The 23,981-nt window shown below is 40.6% G+C and overlaps 1 protein-coding gene across 4 annotated transcripts; it reads right to left on the bottom strand.

The window, feature by feature from the left end:
* Nucleotides 1-1,701: 1,701 nt before the first annotated feature.
* On the bottom strand, nucleotides 1,702-23,960 carry Argl (Argininosuccinate lyase). Of its 4 annotated transcripts, none has more exons than XM_074087967.1 (8): nucleotides 23,780-23,960; nucleotides 9,620-9,814; nucleotides 8,772-8,996; nucleotides 7,286-7,386; nucleotides 5,057-5,250; nucleotides 4,047-4,390; nucleotides 3,183-3,370; nucleotides 1,702-2,182 (listed from the first exon to the last, which is right to left on the bottom strand). In XM_074087967.1, the coding sequence occupies exons 1-8, from the start codon at nucleotides 23,834-23,836 to the stop codon at nucleotides 2,017-2,019; spliced, it is 1,470 nt and encodes a 489-aa protein (XP_073944068.1). In that variant the 5' UTR covers nucleotides 23,837-23,960; the 3' UTR covers nucleotides 1,702-2,016. The 4 variants fall into 4 exon arrangements, with proteins under 4 accessions (XP_073944068.1, XP_073944066.1, XP_073944069.1 ...); XM_074087965.1 differs by having other exon boundaries at nucleotides 9,614-9,814; nucleotides 23,780-23,945; XM_074087968.1 differs by lacking the exon at nucleotides 23,780-23,960 and adding an exon at nucleotides 10,826-10,986 and having other exon boundaries at nucleotides 9,614-9,814.
* Nucleotides 23,961-23,981: the final 21 nt, after the last annotated feature.

The raw sequence follows: 23,981 nt of genomic DNA, 5'->3' as shown, positions 1-23,981 counted from the left end.
CCACAGACGGCATGGCATAGTTTTGGTGTAATGCAAGTTTAAGATTTGACATGGCTAGATTTTACTTACCTACAGAATTTATTTTTAGGTATTATTATTGTCTATGTCACTTTTCTACAATTTCTATTGTTGGTATATAGTAGCCAAGTCAGTCTGGAACTTGAAGTACATCCTAAGTAAAATAAATGCTTCGTGTAAATAATTGTCTGTTTAAATTTATGAATTTACCTATAAGATATTGCCATAAAAAATAATTTTAAATAGTATTGCAGCAGATGTTCTTTGTAAGTAATAAAAATTTCGGGATTTTCTCTTAAGAAGTTGGCACAACGACCCAATTTTTTTAAATAATATTGAAGTTTGGGTTCATTTCCCATTTATGTTTTTGATAGGACTTAAATAAATATGTGCAATGGCATCAATCTTACCTATCTATTTATATGTAAAGGCTGCCGTAGGCACAATTAATGTACCTTGCTTCTCCGTTATCATAGCAGTATGGTGTGTAAGCGCCCTAACTCACATCCTTTATAACTAATTTGCGATAAAAATATTAAAACTTTATTTTAATAAGAATAAGAATAAGAATAATTTTATTTAGTAATAAAGTTACATTGTCCACAAAAAATTACAAAATAACACAGTTGAATAAAAAACAATACATTTGACTTTTCTACGGCCTTCGCACTAGACTCTGGGTCTGTATCGCGAGTGCCAGAAGGATGTCTTAAATTACAAAATTAGAACATTACAAAATAGAAATATAATGTAAAAAAAATATGTTATTATCTGTGTAATTTGTACATCTTTATCGCATTTTTAACTAGGTACGTTTAAGCTAACTTGTAAATGCGACTAATCCCCAGCCAGCTAACTTCCTTCTCAATTCGTGGAAATTTCAAAAAATCCGTCCTAAATCCTTCTTTACATCATAATCATAATAGAACCTCACACAGCACGCTAGATCAGACTAATTCTACCTAAATGTACAATTGTACATATAGCTTGTTTGCTCGGTTTGGTCTATTTGTGTTGACTCAAGTCCGATCGTAATGGCGGGACGTGTTACGATATTAAGAGATAAAGCGTAGGTGAGAATTAAATTGCGCCCGTGTAAATCAGGCTAAGTAAATATAAGTAAAAAATAGTGTTTTACGTCAATCAGCTAATGTATTTTTTCCAAGGGATTCCATCAGCCTGTGCCATCAGCTTGTGGAACTCTGGGTTGATCGTCGAGCGTCTCAATGACAATAACCGATATTTAGTTCTAATAAAAAAAATGTTCTTAGAAATTCCGAATTTTTATCGGCCACCGTGTGCTTCGCGCGGGAGGGAAACATTTTTCTGCGTTAAAACCTTAACATAGAGAAGGCAAATTCAATAACCACACAAATTTATATTGCCTGCTGTCCAGCCGTTTATGGTACAGTCAAGGGCAAAGATATCGACACGGGCAAAGTTGCAAAAATATGTATACACGGCCTTAATGTTAAGTGCATAAAGTCGTATATACATATTTTTGCAACTTTGGCCGTGTCGATATCTTTGACCTTGACTGTACAGCGAGAACCAAAGAAAAGGACATACATAGGTACCCACTCACACACATACATAATACTACGCTCGAAAAAAATAACCTTCCTCCGGGAAGTCGGGGAAAAAAAGACAAAATTATGATTATGGTGCAATAAAAACATCACAGATTAAAAAATATTTTATTTCATGGTTTTTATAAAAGACTCGAGAACACGAGAAAACTCGAGAATTCTCGAAACTCGAGAAAAAAAAAGGTTGCGAAACCAGAAACCCTAAGTGAGATACACTTTGGCTTCATCTGCACTTTTCATCAGGAGAGATAGGGGTCAATCGCGGGTCAGATTTATGTAAAAAAAATGCATACTTAGCACCTAGTTAATCAAATTCTGTATTTATTTTCCTCGCAAAACAATTAGAATGGCAAGATTGAGAAGAAGATTTTTTTGAACAAACACAGACATTATTGATATCTATAGGCCATTAGAGCTGTGGGCAAGTAGTTTCGTGGCGTTGTAGCCAGTGCTGCAACGTCTCCAGTTGTTGGAGCACAGCTTGCCGCGCGGTGCCTCCCGCGCTCGAGTACTGTTCCACGCTCGCTTCCCACGAGAACAGGCCACGCAGCTCCTCCTCGGTGCCGAATTCTGGACTGAAAACAGTTTTATTAAAATCTGCACATACAATCCAGGCAACTGAATTACGAGCTTACCTTTTTGCTACTAATGGCATGTAGTCTCAAACATTTGCCGAAAAAAAATATTAGCGAAATTGATTATGAAATGGGTGCGCACCCTGGTACGTGATATAGTTTCCTCGACTGTACATATCCAAACACTATCGCATCAGAATCAGTAGGTAATAGGTGAATATTGAATGGTTATTTTAAGGCCTTGCTGGGCGCAGAGGTTCGATCATGTCATGGGGCGCCAAAACCAACCTTGTTTGACCTCGATTAGGGCTGGGGCCGGTGCTACCTTAGCCGTAGGTAGGCAAGGAACTATTTCGCATGAATTTTCGTATTTGCGCGAGCAAAAGAGATGCGGGCTATTATCGTTGCTATTGCGTGTGCGAGAGTGCGAACAAGGAACGCTATGTAGGATGTGGTTAATGTAAGTTTAAGAATATAGGTACGGTCCGGAATGTACGATCTAATAATACACAATAATATTTTGCAGGTGGTAGGACCTTGTGCAAGGTCCGCCCGGATTGCTACCACCATCTTGCTCGCTAATCCTGCCGTGAAGCAGCAGTGCTTGCATTGTTGTGTTTCGGCGTGGAGAGTAAGACAGCCGGTGAAATTACTGGCACGTGAGGTATCCCATCTTAGGCCTCTAGGTTGGCAGCGCGTCTGCAACACCCCTGGTGTTGCAGATGTTTATGGGCGATGGTGATTTCTTACCATCAGGAGACCCACTTGCTCGTTTGTTTACCAGTCGTATAAAAAAAAAAAAATACACTCCCTGATACGTCATTATTAAGTCGTACAGTCACCAGCATTAATATCTGCCACAGCGGAGCGTGAAAAAATATCTGACACGTCCTTCCGGCCCTAGAAATATAGAGTCGTATCTGATATTATGCACGCTTGTTGTGTCAGATATTGGTGCTGGTGACTGTACATCCGCAATATCGAGTGTGTCGTGTCTTACCATATGGCGACGTATTCAGCATACGGCAGCGTCTGCAGGTCGTGACCTAGGGCCCGCGCGCGGCGCAGCACGGCGCCCAACAGGTGGTGCGCGCGCCGGAACGGCACCCCGCGCCGCACCAGCGCGTGCGCCAGATCCGTCGCCAGCATGCCCGGCTCCAGCGAGGCCAGCGCGCGGGACGCTACCACCTGGAGAGTGATGGAACTAATTATTGGATAGCTAAGACAGATAAGTTTTAATAACCATCCTGAGAGGATGCCTGTGCGCAGCAGTAGGACGTGGACGGTCTAGGATGATAAAGTGTTATTAAAGATGTTAAGATGTATACCTAATTTAACATTCCATTGCTCGATTATAAAGCTGGTTATAATTCTAATGGAAATATGTGTAAACTTTTCACGGAAAATGTTGTAGTGACAAGTGTGACAACGTATTGGCTGTCAAGGGAAATCACTGTGATAACGTATGGGATTCGCGCTGTCATCGTTACTGTGATTTTTTTACCGTACAACGTACTAGACACTGCAAAATTGTCCTCCGATGGACATATTTTTTTTAAGAATAACGTATGGTGCGACAGTTGATTTAAGTTATAATAAGATCTGGTTACTCATGTAAGCGCGCCCCTCCCTCCACGTTTATGTATAATAACATATGTCTAGGCACTATGTGTGCACAAAACGAACACGAATTTACCACTTACTCTCTGTCGTTACGCACACTAAGATTTTATCTAGCAAGCACGTTTTTGGAAGTGAACAGAGCTCATACTCATACTTATCAATTAAAGAAGTAGATAGGGAGGGATCATATTTTTTATTCATTTAATACTCACTTCTAACAAAGAAAAAGAACAAAGCTTACCTCCATCGTGCTGATGGAACCAGTAGTAACTTTAAGACAGTCAAGCAGTCTATCGTATGAACGGAATAATATTTCTTTATCAGATTGCAAGTCCTTGTTATAGGTGCTCGGCAGCCCTTTCAAAACACAGCTGAATGCGAAGCTGTCGCCGAGCAGCAAGCCTGCGGACCCTCGCACCAGCTCCAATCCATCAGGGTTTCGCTTCTGTGGCATCAGACTTGAACCAGTGGAGAACTGATCGGAAAACCGAACAATGCCAAATTCTTGCGAACTGTAGATGATCAGATCTTCGGACAGCCTGCTCAGGTGCAAACCGCACAACGACGCCCAGTTTAAAAACTCCACTGGAAATTGTAATGTTTCAATTAGATATTATATTCAAGGGCTTAAAACTCTATGTTTTGCTTTGTCTTGGGTGTAAAGTAAATATAACTACAGTACAGGCAAATAATGTATCAAGGTGGAACCTTTTCGCTGCAAATGCATGATACATCGTCAAAAAAATCATTAAGAGTTTTGACATTTAAGAGTTTTGACAATTTGACTTTTATTGAACACCAACACATAGTAAGCAGCACAGAAAACACAGGTATATCTCTATATAGTTAGATTTCTATCTGTTGTGTTTTCTTAACATATATTTCTTTAGTTTAGTTTCAATTTAGTCAAATACAATATTACATCCTATCAATACTAATGCCATCTAGCGATAAAAGATACCCTCATTGTTGTTGTAGGTAGGTGTAGTCGAGTAAACTGAATCACACACCACGGTGGAACCTTTATGGTTATTAACATCATTCGACATCCCATACATCCGCCAAAGAAATAATAGCACAATGTACTTATTATGAAAAGGTTACACCCTGATAAGTGATTCATTTTCCTCGACCGCATATTGCGGATGGGTCGAAGAGGTTGAGGTTCAGATCCTTTCGACGCATAAAGAAAGAAACAACCAACCCGAGATTTTTTGGAGCCTTATACCCTGCAAACACGCGGGCCGTTACCTATGTGATCTCTCGAAGCTACAGCGAACATAGAGTTAGGCGTGATGTCGTCGAAGCCGAGGCTGCGGGCCAGCCGGGGGCGGTCGATGGGCAGCGCGCAGCCCGCCAGCGCACCGCTGCCGAGCGGGCACCGCGACAGACGCTGGTGCTGCTCCTCCAGTCGGGCCACGTCGTCGCGGAGAGCCCATGCATAACTGGCAAATCGCACACCCAGATCAAAAGCGCATCAACTCAATAGGTAACCATTTTGATTTAAAATTTCAGCAGAAAGTAAATTAAGTACTATGTTGTACAGTGTAAAGAATATTTTATTTATTATTGAAGCCAATCTAAAATGACCCCATATTGCGTAGAGTTTGCTTAAAGTAGAGGCGAACTAACACTGGACATTCTTAGAGATACGTAGGTATACCTATATAACATATCTCCGAAATATCGACTCGCACTTTTCCCAATAAACAGATCAGCGATCAGCGAGCCAAAGGTGAACCTTATTAGGTACTGATCCAGTTAAAGCATATTTTTTATTTTATTTTTATTTTATTGTTTTGGGAAACATACAGCACAATTTATTACAGTTGAAATATCACATCTTAAATTATACATTAGCCAAAACAGCTTCCACTAATAGCTTATACATTTTATGCTCTTAGGATTCAAGGCTAATCTTTGAAAGAAACATTAAAAAAAAATCAAACAAATAAAAATTAAAAAACACAAAATAAAAAGGAATTTTGAAAATCGGTAACTGAAAAATCGGTGAACATGCATAAAAACATACACTATACCTAATATGAATGTAAAAACAAAAAATCATACAGTCGAACAAATAGAACCTCCTCCCCTTCTGAAGTAGTACATTAAATTAATAAAATAAATAAATGAAAAACCAAAAACATAAGAAGAGAGGAAATCTGGAACTAGTTAGAAAACTTAAAGCTTAAAAAACTATAGATATTACTTGAAGTGAAATATTACAGCGAAATTATTTACTTTTCATTGTAGAAACAAATTAATTTACTGTAGTTCAGTTTGAACAAATCAATATGATGATATTTTTTATTGTACGTGTTACATGCTCTCACAAGGAAACCATTTCTTACATACCTTTTGCGAATCATAGGGACTGAAAACAAGCAAGTGGACCGCGTGCGAAAGCTTGGACATCTAAATGATATTTTACTAACAAGATTTGGACAGTCGATTAAGTTATTTAATAATTTGTACAGGAATATATATAAGTATATAAGTACTACAACACTCTAGCCTCGAAGAATCCTATGTTTTTAACAATCCGAAAATACAGATTGATGCCAGGGGAGGTTTTCGTGACCTCTCACGTTGTGCTCTTTATCTTCGGTATTTAATTAGGTACTCAACTCACCTATTCTGAGGCCGTATTGCCTAAAGTTTTTGGCGCTCGCGATCGCAATCAAATGATATTTTTTGTATGCGAAATCTGTCATTTGATTGCGATCGCGAGCGTCAGAAACGTTAGGCAATACGGCCCCTGTACCACTGCCATGAGTTTACAGTGACCGTACTCGATAGCGACGGCGTAAATTATTTGTAGAGGCGCTGTACAATACAAATAATTTACGCCGTCGCTATCGAGTACGGTCGCTGTAAACTCATGGTAGTGGTACTGGTTTGTTACTGGTCGCCAAACCAAGGTTAGTATGCTATTGCCAGCCCACAGTACATAATTTAAAAAACCGGCTAAGTACGAGTTGGACTCGCGCACGAAGGGTTCCGGACCATTATCTATACAACATTAGGCATTAGCAAAAAACGGCAAAAAAATCAAGTGTGTTGTATGGGAGCCCCCAGTAAATATTTATTTTATTTTAATTTATTTATTTTTAAAGCGGTTATACAACTAAAGATTGTTAATATTTCATTCAAGCGTCTACCTGTTGCTGTTATTAATATCAAGCAAAAAACGGCAAAACAATCACGTTTGTTGTATGGGAGCCCCCCCCCTTTAATATTTATTATTTGACTTATCTGTTTTTAGTAAGTATTTGATGTTATAGCGGCCTCAGTAATAGGTACTATAATCTGTGAAAGATTTAAGTGTCTGACTATTACGACTCAAGAGATAGAGCTCTGTGACAGACGGACGGATAGACAGACAGACAACGGAGTCTCAGTAATAGGGCACCTTTACCGTTGGCACCTTTTTAGGTACGGAACCCTAAAAATTATGGATTGTATAATATATAATACCTGAGTAGGAAATGACTCCATCGTATTGGTTGAGCTCGTTGAAGATGAGTGTAACCTGGCGCAATAACTTCCAATTCATCACTTGCGCGTTTTACAAGAACCTAGAAAGAATGAAATCGAAACAATAGTAGATTGTACATACAACGAGCCATTTTACCCAAGCTGTTCATATACTTAGCGTGGAATGTCTGGATAGACACGTCGAGGGGAAAATGGGTTTAATGCTCGACTTTTACACTCTGCTTTTCACTTAGATTGCGAGGAAACGAAATAGAAACAGTGGAAACAATTGGTCACTTTCTATGTCCCTTTTATTTCTATGCATTATTATATAATTATATTTTACTAGTTTTATTTTGTTAGGGTTTCGGAGCCAAAATGGCAATAACGGAACCCTTATAGTTTCGCCATGTCTGTCTGGTCTGTCTGTCCGTCCGCGGCTTTTCTCAGGGACTATCAATGCTAGAAAGCTGTAATTTTGCACGAATATGTATGTAAACCATGCCGACAAAATGGTACAATAAAAATTAAAAAAAAATTTTTTTGTTTACCTCCCATAGACGTAAAATGGGGGTGATTTTTTTTTCTCATACAACCTTGTAGTGTGGAGTATCGTTGAATAGGTCTTTTAAAATCATTAAGGGGTTGCTAAAACAATTTTTCGATTCACTTATTTGTTTGCAAAATATTCAGCTTTAAAGTGCAAATTTTCATTAAAATCTAGCGTCGTCCCCCCTCTAAAATCTAAAACGGTGGTTGGAAAAAATTCAGAATATACCAAAACTTGGAAGATTCCGTATGAAATACGAAATCCTTAGAAAAATATTACTTATTTTTTTCGTAATGGCTACGGAACCCTATTTTGGGCGTGTCCGATACGCTCTTGGCCGGGTTTTTTGATTTTTAGTCAATTATAAAAAAAAATTAGAGACTTTTTGTTTGTGGTTTTAGACGAAGATTTTACTTTATGCACTGAGCATAAAAAGTAATTTTATGTCGCCTAGATCCAGCATCGCCGTGGTGGCCTAATGGTTTGACCTATTGCCTCTTAAGCAGAGGGTCGTGGGTTCAAACCCCGGCTCGCACCTCTGAGTTTTTCGAAATTCATGGCGGAATTACATTTGAAATTTACCACGAGCTATGCGGTGAAGGAAAACATCGTGAGGAAACCTGCACAAACCTGCGAAGCAATTCAATGGTGCGTGTGAAGTTCCCAATCCGCACTGGGCCTGCGTGGGAACTATGGCCCAAGCCCTCTTGTTCTGAGAGGAGGCCTGTGCCCAGCAGTGGGACGTATATAGGCTGGGATGATGATGATGATGATCCAGCATAAACACTAACTTTACGAGCATGAGAAGTGAAAGGTCTTTTGAATAAATAACAAAACAGCTAGAGTTAGTTTAAAAATAAGATTAATCGAATTAAGACAGCTTAACTCTGAAAGTGCGATTGTACAGCGATAAGCTATGATTAAGTTCGAAGGTACCTCAACAAGTTGTTTCAGAGCAATATCAAGTGCTGGCAAAGAGGCCAGCATCCACAGCCTGGTGTCGGTCGCGGACTGGTCGTTGCGGCTGCGCGCCGTGTGCAGGCGCAGCGCGGCGGCGCCGACGCGCGCGCCGAGTCGGCTCTCCACCACAGAGTGGATATCTTCTTCAGGGTCCAACAGGCGACCAGTACTCGATAACTGCTCCTCGATGTCCTTTTCTACCTTTAAACATTATCAGGTAGGTAAATAGACTGCTAAATAGGTACTTAAGGACCATTGGCGTGGCGTTGTAACAACTCTATTCTCACCGGGTTGCTTAAACTTTCCTTTTACATGACGTCACGACGACAAGTACGGCAAATTTTGTGTAGACAAACTATGAGGAGTAGCATCCGAAGACACCAAACTCACTTTTCTATCATTCTCCGGGTTCAACTAACTATACGAAAATGTTCATTGGAACCTAACGAAAAAAAAAATTACGAATATGTTACATGTCAAACTTAGCAAACGCATATCTTTTGAAACTATTGTTTTAACTTATTAAGGGGCTGTTTTACCATCCATTGTTTAGTGTTAACTGGCGGTTAGGTGTGATGCCGTCTCTATTTGTTTTGTTCGAATAGACGGAGACGGCATCACATTTAACCGTCAGCTAACACTAATCAATGGATGGTGAAACAGCCCTTAGCGTTTCTTTATTTTTATGTAAATAAGAGATCTCAATTTGAAAATGCATAGGTACATAAATCAATACTTAAGTAAGTGTTACGTTACATTATTATCCGTCAGTCGGTAGGACTTACTTGGTACTTTTTTTTCTTATACAATATTTTTACCTCAACTAATCCTCGTTGTATATCGCCGTGGTCTTCTGCGGCGAGGTGCCCGCTGCGATGTAGCTCGTCGGCCCAGGCGCGGCTGCCGCGAATGTCCTCTCGGTACAGCCGTGAGTCTACGCTCAAGGAGTCGTTGAGCCGCCGGAGCACAGCTGACGGCTCCTCGAAGAAGCACCCACCCCACAGCTGGTACCTATCGGGCTAGGACAAGCATTTAAGTATACAAGTAAAACAAGTAGGAGGGCTTACACATTCTTTAAAGGCCGGATACAGACCAATGACTCTCCTGGGGTTGTTGGTGTATACTCATGGGTGGTGGTGATCATTTTGCCCTCTCATGCATAAAAAACCGGCCAAGTGCGAGTCCGACTCGCGCACCGAAGGTTCCGTATAAATATTTTTATTATATGATGTAACTAAAAATTTACGGTCTTCGCAATTTTTACTTTATCTTTAGACGTTGCTTCGTACCAAATTTCAAGATTCTGAGTTCACGGGAAGTACCCTGTAGGTTTTGATTCCCTTGCGAGTTACGAAAATTTGCTGAAATTTGCGGCATACACGGCTATATCTTTTGATTGCGTGGGTTTAGAAGTTTGATTTTTTCACAGCTCCAAGGGACAGTAAACCTGAGTATTTGATATAAATTTCAGATTAATACCTCCACGCGTTCCTGAGAAAAAGGGTTTTGACAGACGGACGGACGGACAACAAATAGTGATCCTATAAGGGTTCCGTTTTTCCTTTCGAGGTACCGAACCCTAATAATAATAAAAACGTTATGAAACTTACCTATACTCCATTTATTTTAAGATAAACTTAACGGTAAAATTTGCATACTTTTTTAAATGAAACAACGGAAATATATTTAAAATTGTGTGAACGTCCATAGTAAAAAAATAAATGACGCTAATAAATTAGGTATTTTTAGTCCATTTGTGCTACAATTTCCGTTAATTCAAACCTTAAATTAAAGCGGAGTATATGTAGCGCCAATTACTTATTCTGTGGTAGCGCGTTACGATGAATTATGTAATCGATTAAATATTTAAAAGCAAAGAAACCATCTTAGTGTACCCGGCCCATTTCTTATCTTCTTAGTTGGCCTGGTTACCGAAGACAATTAGGTATTTGTATGATAGCAAAAGCAAATTTGATGAAATAAGTAGGTACTTGCAGGAATGGCACTAACTACTGTTAATGTGTACTTACGTTAGACATGATGATAATATTTTAAATTAAATTTCCCTGAGACACTTATTCATATACTATAGCAGCAATCCACTTGTGGTTAGGATTGTGTGGAAAGTATTTTTTGGTCTCACAATGGGTTCATAGGGTTATCAGTTGTTTATTTCGTTTCATTTATGTTATTTATACTACTAGAATACGAGAATTAGATGTTAAATACTTACTTACTGGTAGCTCAAAAAGTTAACTAATCAATCAACGAATTTAAAGTTTTAGTTTACCTATTTGAATCAGTAAATTCAGTAAAGTCAGTAATCTAATAGGTATATAGGTACTTATTAAATTCTCGGGTCAAAACTGTTTGTGACCAAACTCCTTCGAAACGGCTTGACCGATTTTTGTTTTTTTTTGTGTATATTCGGTGGGTCTATATTGGAATCCATAATATCTTTTGTCCTACTTTCAAAATCCATAACAACTTTTGTCATAATGATCTTTTGCCATTATAACGTTTGCCATAATGTAAATGCTATAATAATTTTGTCCTAATATTGATTCCTTATGCTTTTTTGCACTCATTTCAAAATCCATAACAACTTTTGTCATAATGATCTTTTGCCATAATAACTCGTCGATTCGTTTCTGCTGGGGTCGCAGTTCTAACCTAACCTAACCTACTTTTCAGGCTACGGTTCGTTTCTGTAGGAGTCGCAGTTCTAACCTAACCTAACTTAACATAACTTAGGTATGTACTTTTCTGTTACCGGTTCGTCACTGTTGGGGTCTCAGTTCCAACCTAATAATCTACTTTTCTGGCTCGCAAGTCACTGTTTGCCAACAAGTGGTCTGTTATGGGCGTTATGGCATTTAATATTATGGACTTTAATATTACTGCTCGTAAGTTTTATGTCTTACTATATTAGTACAAAACATATTAGGGATTTAGAGTATTAGGACATGTGATATTATGACTTATGATAATTAGGACATAAGATCATTATGGCAAAAGTATCTTATGTCAAAAGTGTTATGGCATTTGAGTTTAGGATAAACGATATAATGGATAACGAAGGGTCTCCTTATATTCGGTAGGTCTGAGAAGAGGATGTAAACTATTTTTCATATTTCTACGCGGACGAAGTCGCGGGCAACAGCTACTTTTATTTTTATTATAGATTCATTTATTATAGGTTCTAGCTAGTTTTCACGTTCAGTCGCCTTGTTTCGGAAAACGACAGATCGTATTGTATAACACGTTGGCAACGTGTAATCTAATTTATCATCTCTTTCTACCCTTAAGCTATAGGTACCTACTGTTACTGTGAAGTACTGTGTGACATGTGTGTGACAGAAAGAAGTGAAAACGATTATATTTCCGAGTGCGTTGAACAAAATAGTGCAGAAAATGTCTAATGCGTTTGAGAATTAACGGATTACTGTCTAAAATCAGCAGGGCTACTGCGAAATTCAAAAATCGAAGTTCGTGTCGTTCGGTCCCCAGCAGCAGCAGGGCTACTACGAAACTCGAAACTCGAAGTTCGTGTCGTGTGGTCCCTCTGACGTTTCGGGTTTCGTAGTAGCCCTGCTGACACTTATACTGCCTATTTTAAAACGAGAGCGAGAGGGACGGTACGCTACGAACTTCGATTTTCGAGTTCCGTAGTAGCCCTGCTGTACAACGATATGCAAAATTCGAACTATCTTGCCGTCCCACTAATGCGTATATTAATTAATATGAGTGAGAGTGACGGCACGACACGAACTTCGATTTTAGAATTTTGTAGTAGCCCCCTAGGGCCGGATTAACCATTAGTAAGAGTAGGCTGTAGGAGCAGCAGTCGGTGTCCTTTCAGAGGTTTATCGTGGATATAATAAAATGAAGACGGATGATTTCTCAGATGAATCAGGATTTATTCAATTACAGCACAGCAACAAAATAACAAGCAGTGAGTCGACGGGCGGAAGACGAGATAGAGAGCAGTAGACAACTGTTCAACAATTGGCCGATATAGGTAAAATAATTGAAGACACTGAAGTAGCAGAGGTATTGTTGAGCGGATTGCCTGTTGAATATGATTCTCTTGTTTCAAATTTGGAGACCGCAAATATGACAAAGAAATTGTCCAGCGAGGTTGTCCGAGCCCGCTTATTACAGGAGGAATACAGGAAGTCTGACTCTGAGAACAACACTGCATTTCTTTTGAAGAATAGATCATTTGAAGGAAGATGTCACTTCTGCAAGAAAGTAGGTCACATGAAGGCAAATTGTTTAAAATTGAAACTGAAGCCCAGGAGCAAGAGTAGCGAGGACCAGGCCATGGCTACAGGTTATGTATGCCCAGTTCACGAAGAACGTGGATGGATGAGGTTAAGCATCTGACTGAACACAAGTAAGCGCACTAAGCATATTGATGTTAGATTTCATTTTATTAAAGATTTAGTGCAAAAAGGGTTTATGGTTGTAAAGTATCTGAGTACTGAAAGAATGATAGCCGATGCTCTAACTAAGGTATTAAGTGCTAGAAGAAACAGTTTATTGATGAATAAAATGTGTGTAAAGCCTTGCTAATTATGATTATGTGTACATGCATCATGAATTGTTTGTTTATGCTAAGTTAGCATGATAGGTTGTTATTTTATGGTTTGGACTGTATACCTACTTGAACCTTGCATTGTGTAGAGTCAATAAAGTGTTGATGTAGAGTCAATGTAGAGTCGATGTAGGATTGATGTAGAGTCAATATAGAGTTAATGTAGAGTCTATATAGAGTCAATGTAGAGTCTATGTAGAGTCATCAAGCATGCAATTTGTTGTGTTCGGCATTAGTTCGGAAGTGTTAAGATTGATAATGAATGGGCATGTAGATATGCATTATCTCTATTGCATGGCATGCCTTATGACCTTTTGTGTAATGACAACACCATGGGTTGTCTACTGCTCTCTATCTCGTCTTCCGTCCGTCGACTCACTGCTTGTTATTTTGTTGCTGTGCTGTAATTGAATAAATCCTGATTCATCTGAGAAATCATCCGTCTTCATTTTATTATATCCACGATAAACCTCTGAAAGGACACCGACTGCTGCTCCTACATAGGCAACCAATAGGCAACTGCCTGGGCCCCGCACACAGATTACTAATATGTAGCTAGCTACAGATAAGACAGTCAATTCTTATTGTTTCCTATTATTGACGTTGTATAGCGCTGTTAAATTTTACAGTCTGTGGTACTTGTTTGACAGTCGTAGGGCTTTCCACAGGTCGATATAATCATTATCGGTAGTCTCCAGTCAATGCTAGTGATGCGCTCTACGACACGCGCACAAAAGAAATTAAAAATGTTTCACAGTGGCCATTTCATTAGAAGCTTTATACAATACGGCCACTGGACTTAAAATGTGACGGTCTGACTGAAGCCAGTAAATGGTACCTACCCGACTTGGGTTGCCGTAAAAAGGTTCGCTACAAAGATCGATGAGGTACCTACTCACCCAACTAAGGACTTAACATCTAAGCCTATAATCGTTTAACAATAGAGTCAAGCCACCGTAGCCGAAATAGTATAATGTCCTTAGAATACCTATAAATTACCTACTTATATCTAGACAATAACCAAAGTGTAGTGTAGGTACTAATCATCATCATCTTCATGAGCCAGAAGACATCCACTGCTGAACAAAGGCCTTCCCCTTAGAACGTCACAATGAGGGCTATCGCGTATGAATTCGCCACTAGAGGCGCTAGTGTAGCGTGAGGTCTCCGAAATGTCAAATCTCATAGTTTTTGGGTAAACTACGCGGGTTTATTTATAATTAGAATAATTTTGTGAATATTTTGCAATATCTGAAATAAATTATGGCAAATATGCGTTCCGGGGCAATGAATGTCTGTGTTTTGAGACAATATTGTCTTTCGGAAACCTTTGTCCTCCCATTTTTCCGAACAAAACGGGGACTATGCAACACTGTGGCATGCTCGATATTTTTATGGTATGGTTTTAAGATGTAATAAATATGATTTTAATCTAAACGTTGTTTTCACGCCCGTAATAACAGACTTTGAAAGCCATACTTAAAAACCTCACGCAACAGTGCGCCATCTAGTGAGACAAAAAACGATAGCCCTCATTAACGATAACTTGCCACTTGCATCCACCGGTTAGCCGCAATTTTCACGATGTCGTCATCGTCAGTCAACGCTTCGTCTTCCGGTTCTCGGTCGCCACTCATGAACTTTTCTCCCCCAACGGTTATCTGTTTGAGCGATAGCCCGCCCATTGCCACTTCAACTTGCATATTTTTACAGCTATGTTGGTGACTGAAGTTCTTCGAGTGTAGGTATAACATTTTTTTTATTTGAATGTGACTATGTGTTAATTATTTTAGTAAAATACTAATCTCTTATATTAAATATATATAAATGTGGCGCTATCTGGTAAAAGGTACCTTGTTGTCGGTTCTAGTTTCCGAGATAATCGCGCTTGAAGTAAAATGTCGAAAAAAATCATTTTTTCTTTTTTTACTCTATATTAATAAGCAGGGTCTAAATTTTAATTTGACAGAGACATAAGTTTTTAAATCGATTTTTTATGAGTTAAAACATCCCTTAAAGTTTAGTAAGAAAGGTACCTTATTGTCGGTGCCGCTCTTGAATGCTTTCTGTGCGCTCGGTATCGGTTTGGAAGACGTGTTGGACGTCGGCACTTTGTCGGAGCGTCATCATCATCATCATCATCCTAGCATATACGTCCCACTGCTGGACACAGGCCTCCTCTCAGAATGAGAGAGCTTGGGCATTAGGTCCCACGCGGGCCCATTGCGGTGCGCGTAAAAAACGTCAAGAATCATCATAAAATGCGTTTAATTAGAGTAAGGTAAATCATCAATAACTGGCCACCATTAGGCAGTAGCCAGTTAGACCCTTATTACACTAGCGATTTGCGGGCGAGTTGAAAGCGAGGTGAGCGCGCAGCGAGTTCGCTTCGAGAGCGTAACGATTTCACCGCGAGCATGAAACGATATCGCCGCGAGCGCGCAACGATGTCGCTGCGAGTTCGCTGCGTTAGCGCCGAAGACGCCCTATTTATTATACGAAAGTCTACAATATGGCGTTTTTGACGCTAAAGCAGCGAACTCGCCATGCGCTCGCAGCAGCGACATCGTTGCGCGCGTGCGGCGAAATCGTTATACGCTCGCCGCGCCTCGCTTGCCTCGCTTTTAACTCTCCCGCGAATCGCTAGTGTGATAAGGCCTTATTGACGATTTACGCCAATTTGTCTTTTTTTTATTCGACTGGATGGCAAACGAGCAAGTGGGTCACCTGATGGTAAGAGATTACCACCGCCCTTAGACACCTGCAACACCAGGGGGATTGCAGATGCGTTGCCAACCTAGAGGCCTAAGATGGGATACCTCAAATGCCAGTAATTTCACCGGCTGTCTTACTCTCCACGCCGAAACACAACAATGCAAGCACTGCTTCACGGCAGGATTAGCGAGCAAGATGGTGGTAGCAATCCGGGCGGACCTTGCACAAGGTCCTACCACCTGCTGGTCTTTAGAGGTTGATTTATAGTAATAATAATAACGATTAATAGTTAAAACTACAAATCAAAAGCATTTTTTTAGATCTTATTCTTAACTATGTCACTAAACATTTTACGACCGACAATAAGGTACCTTTTCAAATACGTTAATCATTTAGTGTGTTGAGACAAAATTATAGGTATTTGGTAAGAGTTTTAATACTACAGTGTTCTTAAATTAAGACTATTAAAATTAATCGTAAGTTATTAGTTGTTTTCAAATGATATCACTTCATAATCACTAAATATTTTACCACTGACGATAAGGTACCTTTTAGAAAATATATAGTGATTGTACCAACTTTTTACTAAACTTTACCTTGAATTTTGAGATTGAAAAAACTAGTTTTTTAAGATTTGTTGAGTTAATTTGGTCTCATTTGGCTAAGTTTTAGCGTACTAAATATAAAAGTTTGTTGTTTTTGACTGTTTAATTACATTTGTAAACAACAAAGTTATTTTTGTTAATGTATTTTTTTTTATATAATAAACAACGTTAATTCAAAACGGAGTAGTTCTTATTTAGTGTCCAATTACGCATAATATTTTTTCCTTAAATAAAATCCAAAGGAAATATACTATATAAATAGAAAAAAATGTAAAAAATCCATCAACCTTTTTTTTTTACTTTATGCACTTTGGTTAGGTAAACTATAAGAAAACCGTTGTCCAATTACAAAATTGTTCTTGAAACCTGAAAGCCCGTACAATCTTCTCCTCAAATAGCATGTCATCTATGTAACTTCCAACAATAACATATGTGCGAGAAAGGGGAAGTGGACTGTATAGAAATTTCGAAAGAGCAACGAGAGGAAAGTCGGGATGGTGAAGGAACGTGCCGGAAGCAAAATATGGCGTCCCGCGACAAATTAATAAATAAAATGAAAAAAGCACGCGAAAGAATAGCTGCTGTAGAAAGCTCTCACCTGAGAACTCCTCGTCTGCTGCAGGGCAGGATCTTAGGGCGTCGGTAACGGGCACCGTTGGCTCGAAGTCTTCAGCTCCTCCGGAATCACTGTTAACTCTTACCTCTGGTGTCGTACTTAGCCTTCAGATCAGCGCAGGGGTGCAGGGAGGCTTCAGCAGCAGCACTGAGCTTACGTTAAATTTAAAAACTACGGTTTGAAGGAAAGCTTGTAAAGTTTGGGCAGCGTAACGGCTGTTACAATTCAAATTCTTAAAATAATATTAAAATATAGAGAATGAATGGCGCTCCAGCTGACGAGTCAGCTGGTTTTGTTATCGAAAAAGTGGAGGGGAGCGGTTATTCGGATGTCGGTAGTTTAAAACAATTAAGGTGTGGCCACCGTGAATAAAAAATATTAAGAGGTAAAGGCTCCTGACATCTGGCAATACTGAACATTTCCGCCACCAAAATACGCTGTATTTTAACTAGGTTAAACGATAAAAATAAATAAAAAGTAAATAAAGAGATGGAAAGTAGGATTACTACGAGCGGTAGTAGCGATGGAGTTAGGTAGGCAGGGGGCAAAGCTTTACGACTGGTCGTTTATAAAGACCGCAAGCGGTGCGCACGGTCACGACGCGCACTATGCCGTCAGCTCCAGGATGGGTATCTACGATGCGAGCTAAAGGCCACTTCATGGGGCTGGTTTGTTCGTTAAGGACAAGGACTAGTGCGCCTTTTCTAGGGCAACCTGCCTATCGTGCCATTTCATTCGCTGCTGCAGCGTATGCATGTATTCTTGGGACCACCTTGCCCAGAAATCTTGATGCATTTTTTTTCCTTGATCGGAAACTAGTTTGCGGCAGTGTCCGCGGCGTGCTACGGAACGTCTTAGTGCGGCGAGGAACGCTTCTGTCGTAAGTTCGGTGGCGAGTTCTGCATGAACGGCCTTAGTAGCTGTGCATACAAAGACGCAAATGTACGCTTTGTACGTTTTATTTCCCCGCCCACGACCGAGAGATACGTCGAAAGGTCCGCCGTAGTCGACGGCGGCGCTTAAGAACGGTTTTAATGCGTTAATTCTGTAAGAAGGGAGGTCCCCATGAAAGGTGCAGACGCGCTTGTAGGACGAACGCGAAAGCATTTTAAACATTTCGATACGACTGACCGGATCGCGCGCTTTGGCGAGAGTATCCAGAAATTCTTAGCGAGCAAGTTTTGAAGCGTTTGTACTCCCGGATGCATAAATTTTTGGTGGTACTCTTCAATTAAAGGCACGGTTAGACGGTCGTCTCGAAGTAGAAGCAACGGGTGCTTTATATCGAAGTCGACGAATGCGCGAGATAGGCGACCGCCCACCCTCAAGAGGCCCGCATCATCTACGAAAGGCGATAATTTTTTAAAAGTTTTCGATAGAGAATTAAATTTATGAGCTTTCAAAAGTTCGATTTCCGACGAGAAGTGATTCATTTGAGAAAACTTTATTAAAGCCATAAGGGCTCGCGTGACCTCCGCCGGGGTTATGGGGCCGGTGATGGCCTTATTTTTAGATAAGCGGTGTTTTAAGTTATGGATGTAACGTAGGCAGTATGCCACCACACGTTCTAAAGTTTTTAACGACGAGAATTTATTCAACAATATTACGGATGGGGTTTCTTCACTAGAACGTGCGACCAGAGGGACCAGTTTTTGCTCACCGAGATAAGAATCCGTATCGACTGAGGAGGCTGACCGTGGCCAAGCGTCAGCTTCGGCAGAACTGACCCGGATCCTAGCTTCCGGTGGCTTCCATCTACGCCAAAGGATGCGTTGGTATTCCGCGTCCTCCGGGAACACTAATATCTGCCTATACATCTGCTTTACATCAGCAGTGAAAACCACGGCGTGCCACCGAAACGAAGAAGCAAGTGGAAGATAATTTTTGTAGTTTGGGTCCCGCTAGCAATGTGTCGTTTAATGAGATACTTCGCGCGTCCCTGGCGCTGGCGTCGAATACCACGCGGAGAGGGGTACTAGTTGAAGAGAGCCTCAGAATCCCGTGATGAGGAATATAAAAACAATGACCGCTATCGTTTTCCGGAGGGTCACACCTTTCCAGATGACCACACGCCTCGTAATCCTCCATGAATGCCGCATAACTCTTCGAAAGTTCCGAGTTTAGCTGAAGCTTCTTTTCCAACAATGAGAAGCGCTTAAGCGCGATGGCACGAGAGCCGTTGAAAATTGGTTTACTTGTAAGGTCGGCGAAGGGTTGTGGAACAATATACCTACCCTCTTCCGTACGACGATAATTCGTGGCAAAATGTTGCTCACACAATGCGTCATTTTTCGATAGAAGGACATTGGTCGAGGTGTGAACGTCCTCCAACTCCCAAACCTCCGAATGGAGTCATCTAACGATAGGTTTTCTGTGATTTTTGTAGTGACATGACAACTGCCACGACGAGGACGAGAAATATCCAATGCGCCACCACCCATCACGATCCAACCGAATATGGTTTTGATAACCGTGGGCTGACCCGGGTCACCCTGGATCAATCCTGGACGTAACGATGATGCGAACACGTCAACACCTAGCAGCATGTCGATCGGACCCGGTTCATTCCAACACGGGTCCGCGAAGGCCAGGTCTCTATTCGTTAACCACGACGATGGTTTAATATGTCCGGTTGGCATGTCGGAACATATAGTCGGCAAAACATATGCCTCGAACGAAAATGTACTATTATGTTCATCAGTATTGGATGAAATAGTACACGACAAAGTCCCACTAGGTTCCGCTAGCGCCTGGCCTATACCGCTAACAATGTGCTTCGCTTTACTCGCTTTCAAACCTAGCCTGTTTACACACTGTTCCGATATGAAGTTGCAAGCGCTAGCGCAGTCTAGTAGCACACGCACCGGAACCCGTTTACCGGTTCGATCTGTGACCAAAACTACGGCAGTCGCAAATAAAGTGGGTCCGGTCGCCGGGCCGGCCACCATGGCGATGGCCTCGTCAGCCGCCCCAGCCGATTTATTCATAATGCTAGGTTGCTCCGGTTTATGAAAATGCAACAGAGTATGATGCGAGTACCGACAGTGTTCACATCGCTGCTTCGAGCGACAACGCTTCACGGAGTGCGCTCTCGACAAGCATAAGATACAAAGTCTACTCTGTTTAGCGAATGTGAACCGGTCACCCGGACTATATTTTAAAAACGTTGGACAGGTTAGGATATGGTGCGACCCCTTGCATACCGCGCATGACACAGCAGCGGCCACGAAAGCCGTTTTATGTTTAGAATTCGTTTTATTCCCGGCTGGCGTTGGTATGTTCGCCGGCGGTGAGATCGTACCTACGTTTTCGAGCGCCCGACGCCTCTTTTCGATAAATTGTCCTAACACGTCAAAGTCCGGAACCCCGTCGGAATTATGCTCTAATTCGAACTGTTCCTTAGTAGCCTTGTCTAGTTTCGACCACAGCAAGTGCACTAACATAAAATTTTTGTCCGGTAGCTTATACGAATTTAAAATCATTAAATTCTCCGTAAACGTCCGTATAACCCGATCTAAGTCTCGAGAACTACGAACCGGTTCACAGTTCACGAGTTTCTCAAAATAAACGGTCGCGATTTGTCGCGTCTTATTATATTTCCTACATAAAGCGCTATACGCGACACCGTAACTCTCGTTCGTGAGCGGGTAATTCTTTATTAAATCATACGCCTCGTTTTTTACGATTGTTAGCAAATAATGCAGTTTTTCTACGTCGGCCAAATCCGGGCGCCTATGAATCAATGATTCATACAACTGTCTGAACGACACCCAATTTTCTAATTTTCCGTCAAAGTCTCGTATGTTAATTTTTGGAAGTCTAGCAGCGTGAGACGGAGGCGCTTCTTGAACCGGCTTTACAGCTCGGTCCGATTGCAACTCAGCCCAACGCGCTCTAACGGCTCGCAAATTCGCGTCAAATACCTGCGTTGTACGAAACTCTTCGCGATGCATGTTTAACGGCATAGAACATAAAACCTGACGCATAGCACTGTGATATTCGCCCGAAATTGTCTCAAAATCGTTATCAGAACATAATCGCAACTCACCATCGTTCGCCGCTACTAAATATTCGAGACGCATTAACGCGTAGTCTCGAGCTACGCGCGCAGGGTCGGCTAATTCAGCTCTCAACTCTGTATCTTGAGTTTTCGACATTTTCCGCACTTCTCACTCTAAACACACGCGAAATATCACACGGAATTACTTTACTTCAATTTGTTGTTGTTGTTAATTTAAAAAAATATGGCTCTGTCCATTTGAGGACAATTTTGCCAGTGTCTAGTAGTTTACTTCAATTTATTTAATCTTCTACACACAGCTACAGCAACGAACTAAAATGGCGCCGACATGAAAATAACTACGGGTAGACGGAAATATACTAACAACCGCCACGGGAAAATATAAATGTTACCAGTTCGAAAAATATACTTAACCGCCTCCAAACCGCACCGTAACGGTTATGTACAGGAGATTAAAATGGAAACGAACGGAAAAACGGAGTTTAATAAATAGGGCCAACAGAACCGGAGGGGTCGTAAATACAACCGATTTTGATGAAAAATTCGATACGCTACCCAACCTTGAGGACAGATAAAATGCCTCTGTGTGCTAGTTAAATTTAAACCGGCTGTCTTATCCCCTTTACCGAAACACAACAGCGCGAACGCTGTTATTTCACGGCAGGTTCACGGATAAGATGGTGGTCCCAACCCGGGCGGACTTGCACAAGGTCCTACCACCGGTAATTTAATACGCAAATGCGAAATTAACGAAAATAATAGTAAGAGGTGGTAACGTTAAATATAGCAAACCCCTCCCAACGACAAAATATAAATGAGGGTTGCAAATTTAAATTAGACCTACCTTTTTAACGATAACGAAAAAATTAACAGGAAGGATAACCACAGACCAACACCCTCTCAACGAAAAAACGAAAGCGATAAAAGAATGAGGGTTGTTAATCTATCGTGTACCCGACCCAACGACAGCGACAATTTTTAGTTTAAAGTAACTAAATTAAAATAACGGGAAGGTATTTAAACAACAACTAACAACCACTCTCAACGACGAAAGAAATAAATGAGGGTTGTTAGTCTCTTGTGTACCCGACCCAACGACAACGAAAAATTATTATTTAAAGTAAATATACTAAAAATAACGGAAGGTATTTGGAATATGGACTAACAACGGTCTCCAACGAAAAATAAATAAATGAGGGTTGTTAGTCTATTGTGTACCTGACCCAACGACAACGAAAAATTCTTATTTAAAGTAAATATACTAAAAATAACGGGAAGGTATTTGAAATATGGACTAACAACGGTCTCCAACGAAAATAAAATAAATGAGGGCTGTTAGTCTATTTCCTACCGAACCCAACGACAACGAAAAAACGGGAAGGAATACTACAGACCAGTAACCGCTTCCAACGACAATATATGAGGGTTACCAGCCTATAATTTATCCGACCCTAACGACAATTTTGTAACGAACTTTACAAACCTTCCGCCAACTTATTGACGCAATATTTTGCTTACCCGACAAAGGTTAAGGAATTTTTAAAGGATAGTTACACCAAACGAACTTTCAACAAGTGACACCGAAAAACGACGAAAAAAGGTCACTTATCAAAATATTCGGTTCGAAGACCAAAAAATGTGCGAGAAAGGGGAAGTGGACTGTATAGAAATTTCGAAAGAGCAACGAGAGGAAAGTCGGGATGGTGAAGGAACGTGCCGGAAGCAAAATATGGCGTCCCGCGACAAATTAATAAATAAAATGGAAAAAGCACGCGAAAGAATAGCTGCTGTAGAAAGCTCTCACCTGAGAACTCCTCGTCTGCTGCAGGGCAGGATCTTAGGGCGTCGGTAACGGGCACCGTTGGCTCGAAGTCTTCAGCTCCTCCGGAATCACTGTTAACTCTTACCTCTGGTGTCGTACTTAGCCTTCAGATCAGCGCAGGGGTGCAGGGAGGCTTCAGCAGCAGCACTGAGCTTACGTTAAATTTAAAAACTACGGTTTGAAGGAAAGCTTGTAAAGTTTGGGCAGCGTAACGGCTGTTACAATTCAAATTCTTAAAATAATATTAAAATATAGAGAATGAATGGCGCTCCAGCTGACGAGTCAGCTGGTTTTGTTATCGAAAAAGTGGAGGGGAGCGGTTATTCGGATGTCGGTAGTTTAAAACAATTAAGGTGTGGCCACCGTGAATAAAAAATATTAAGAGGTAAAGGCTCCTGACATCTGGCAATACTGAACAACATACTTTTATTGGGTGTGTATAAGTTTGAATTCAATTTTCTCATAATCATCTTTTCTGGCTTTTGAGCTTCAACATTTTTTTTAAAATATCTATTAAACTTACATGCATGTTTCTTACATGGTTCGATAGCTAAATGTATGTAGATTATGGGGATATCAATAACTCAATACCGACAACAAGGTACCTTTTCCCAGATAACGCCACAAATGAAGATCAACACTGACATCCTCACTGACATCATGAATAGAATAACCAATGTATAACAGAAGCAGAGGCGTTATGTCTTGGACCATAGCTATACACACTCATCTATGCCTTAGCTTGTCACAGATGACGTTGACAGGGGGGCTACTACGAATCAAAAATCGAAGTTCGTATCTCGTATG

This window comes from Choristoneura fumiferana, chromosome 5 (assembly GCF_025370935.1).
Source record: "Choristoneura fumiferana chromosome 5, NRCan_CFum_1, whole genome shotgun sequence".
Lineage (NCBI taxonomy): Eukaryota > Metazoa > Arthropoda > Insecta > Lepidoptera > Tortricidae > Choristoneura > Choristoneura fumiferana.
Note: the sequence above shows the minus strand (reverse complement) of the source record. Positions and strands in the feature narration are given on the sequence as shown.

Coding starts and splice junctions, on each gene's coding strand:
- Argl (XM_074087965.1), bottom strand. CDS start 23,836: ATGATGTCAGTGAGGATGTCAGTGTTGATCTTCATTTGTGGCGTTATC. Junction 8,997..9,613: donor TACAACGAGGATTAGTTGAG/GTAAAAATATTG, acceptor TAATGTTTAAAG/GTAGAAAAGGACATCGAGGA. Junction 3,371..4,046: donor GTTCCATCAGCACGATGGAG/GTAAGCTTTGTT, acceptor ATCACTCTCCAG/GTGGTAGCGTCCCGCGCGCT.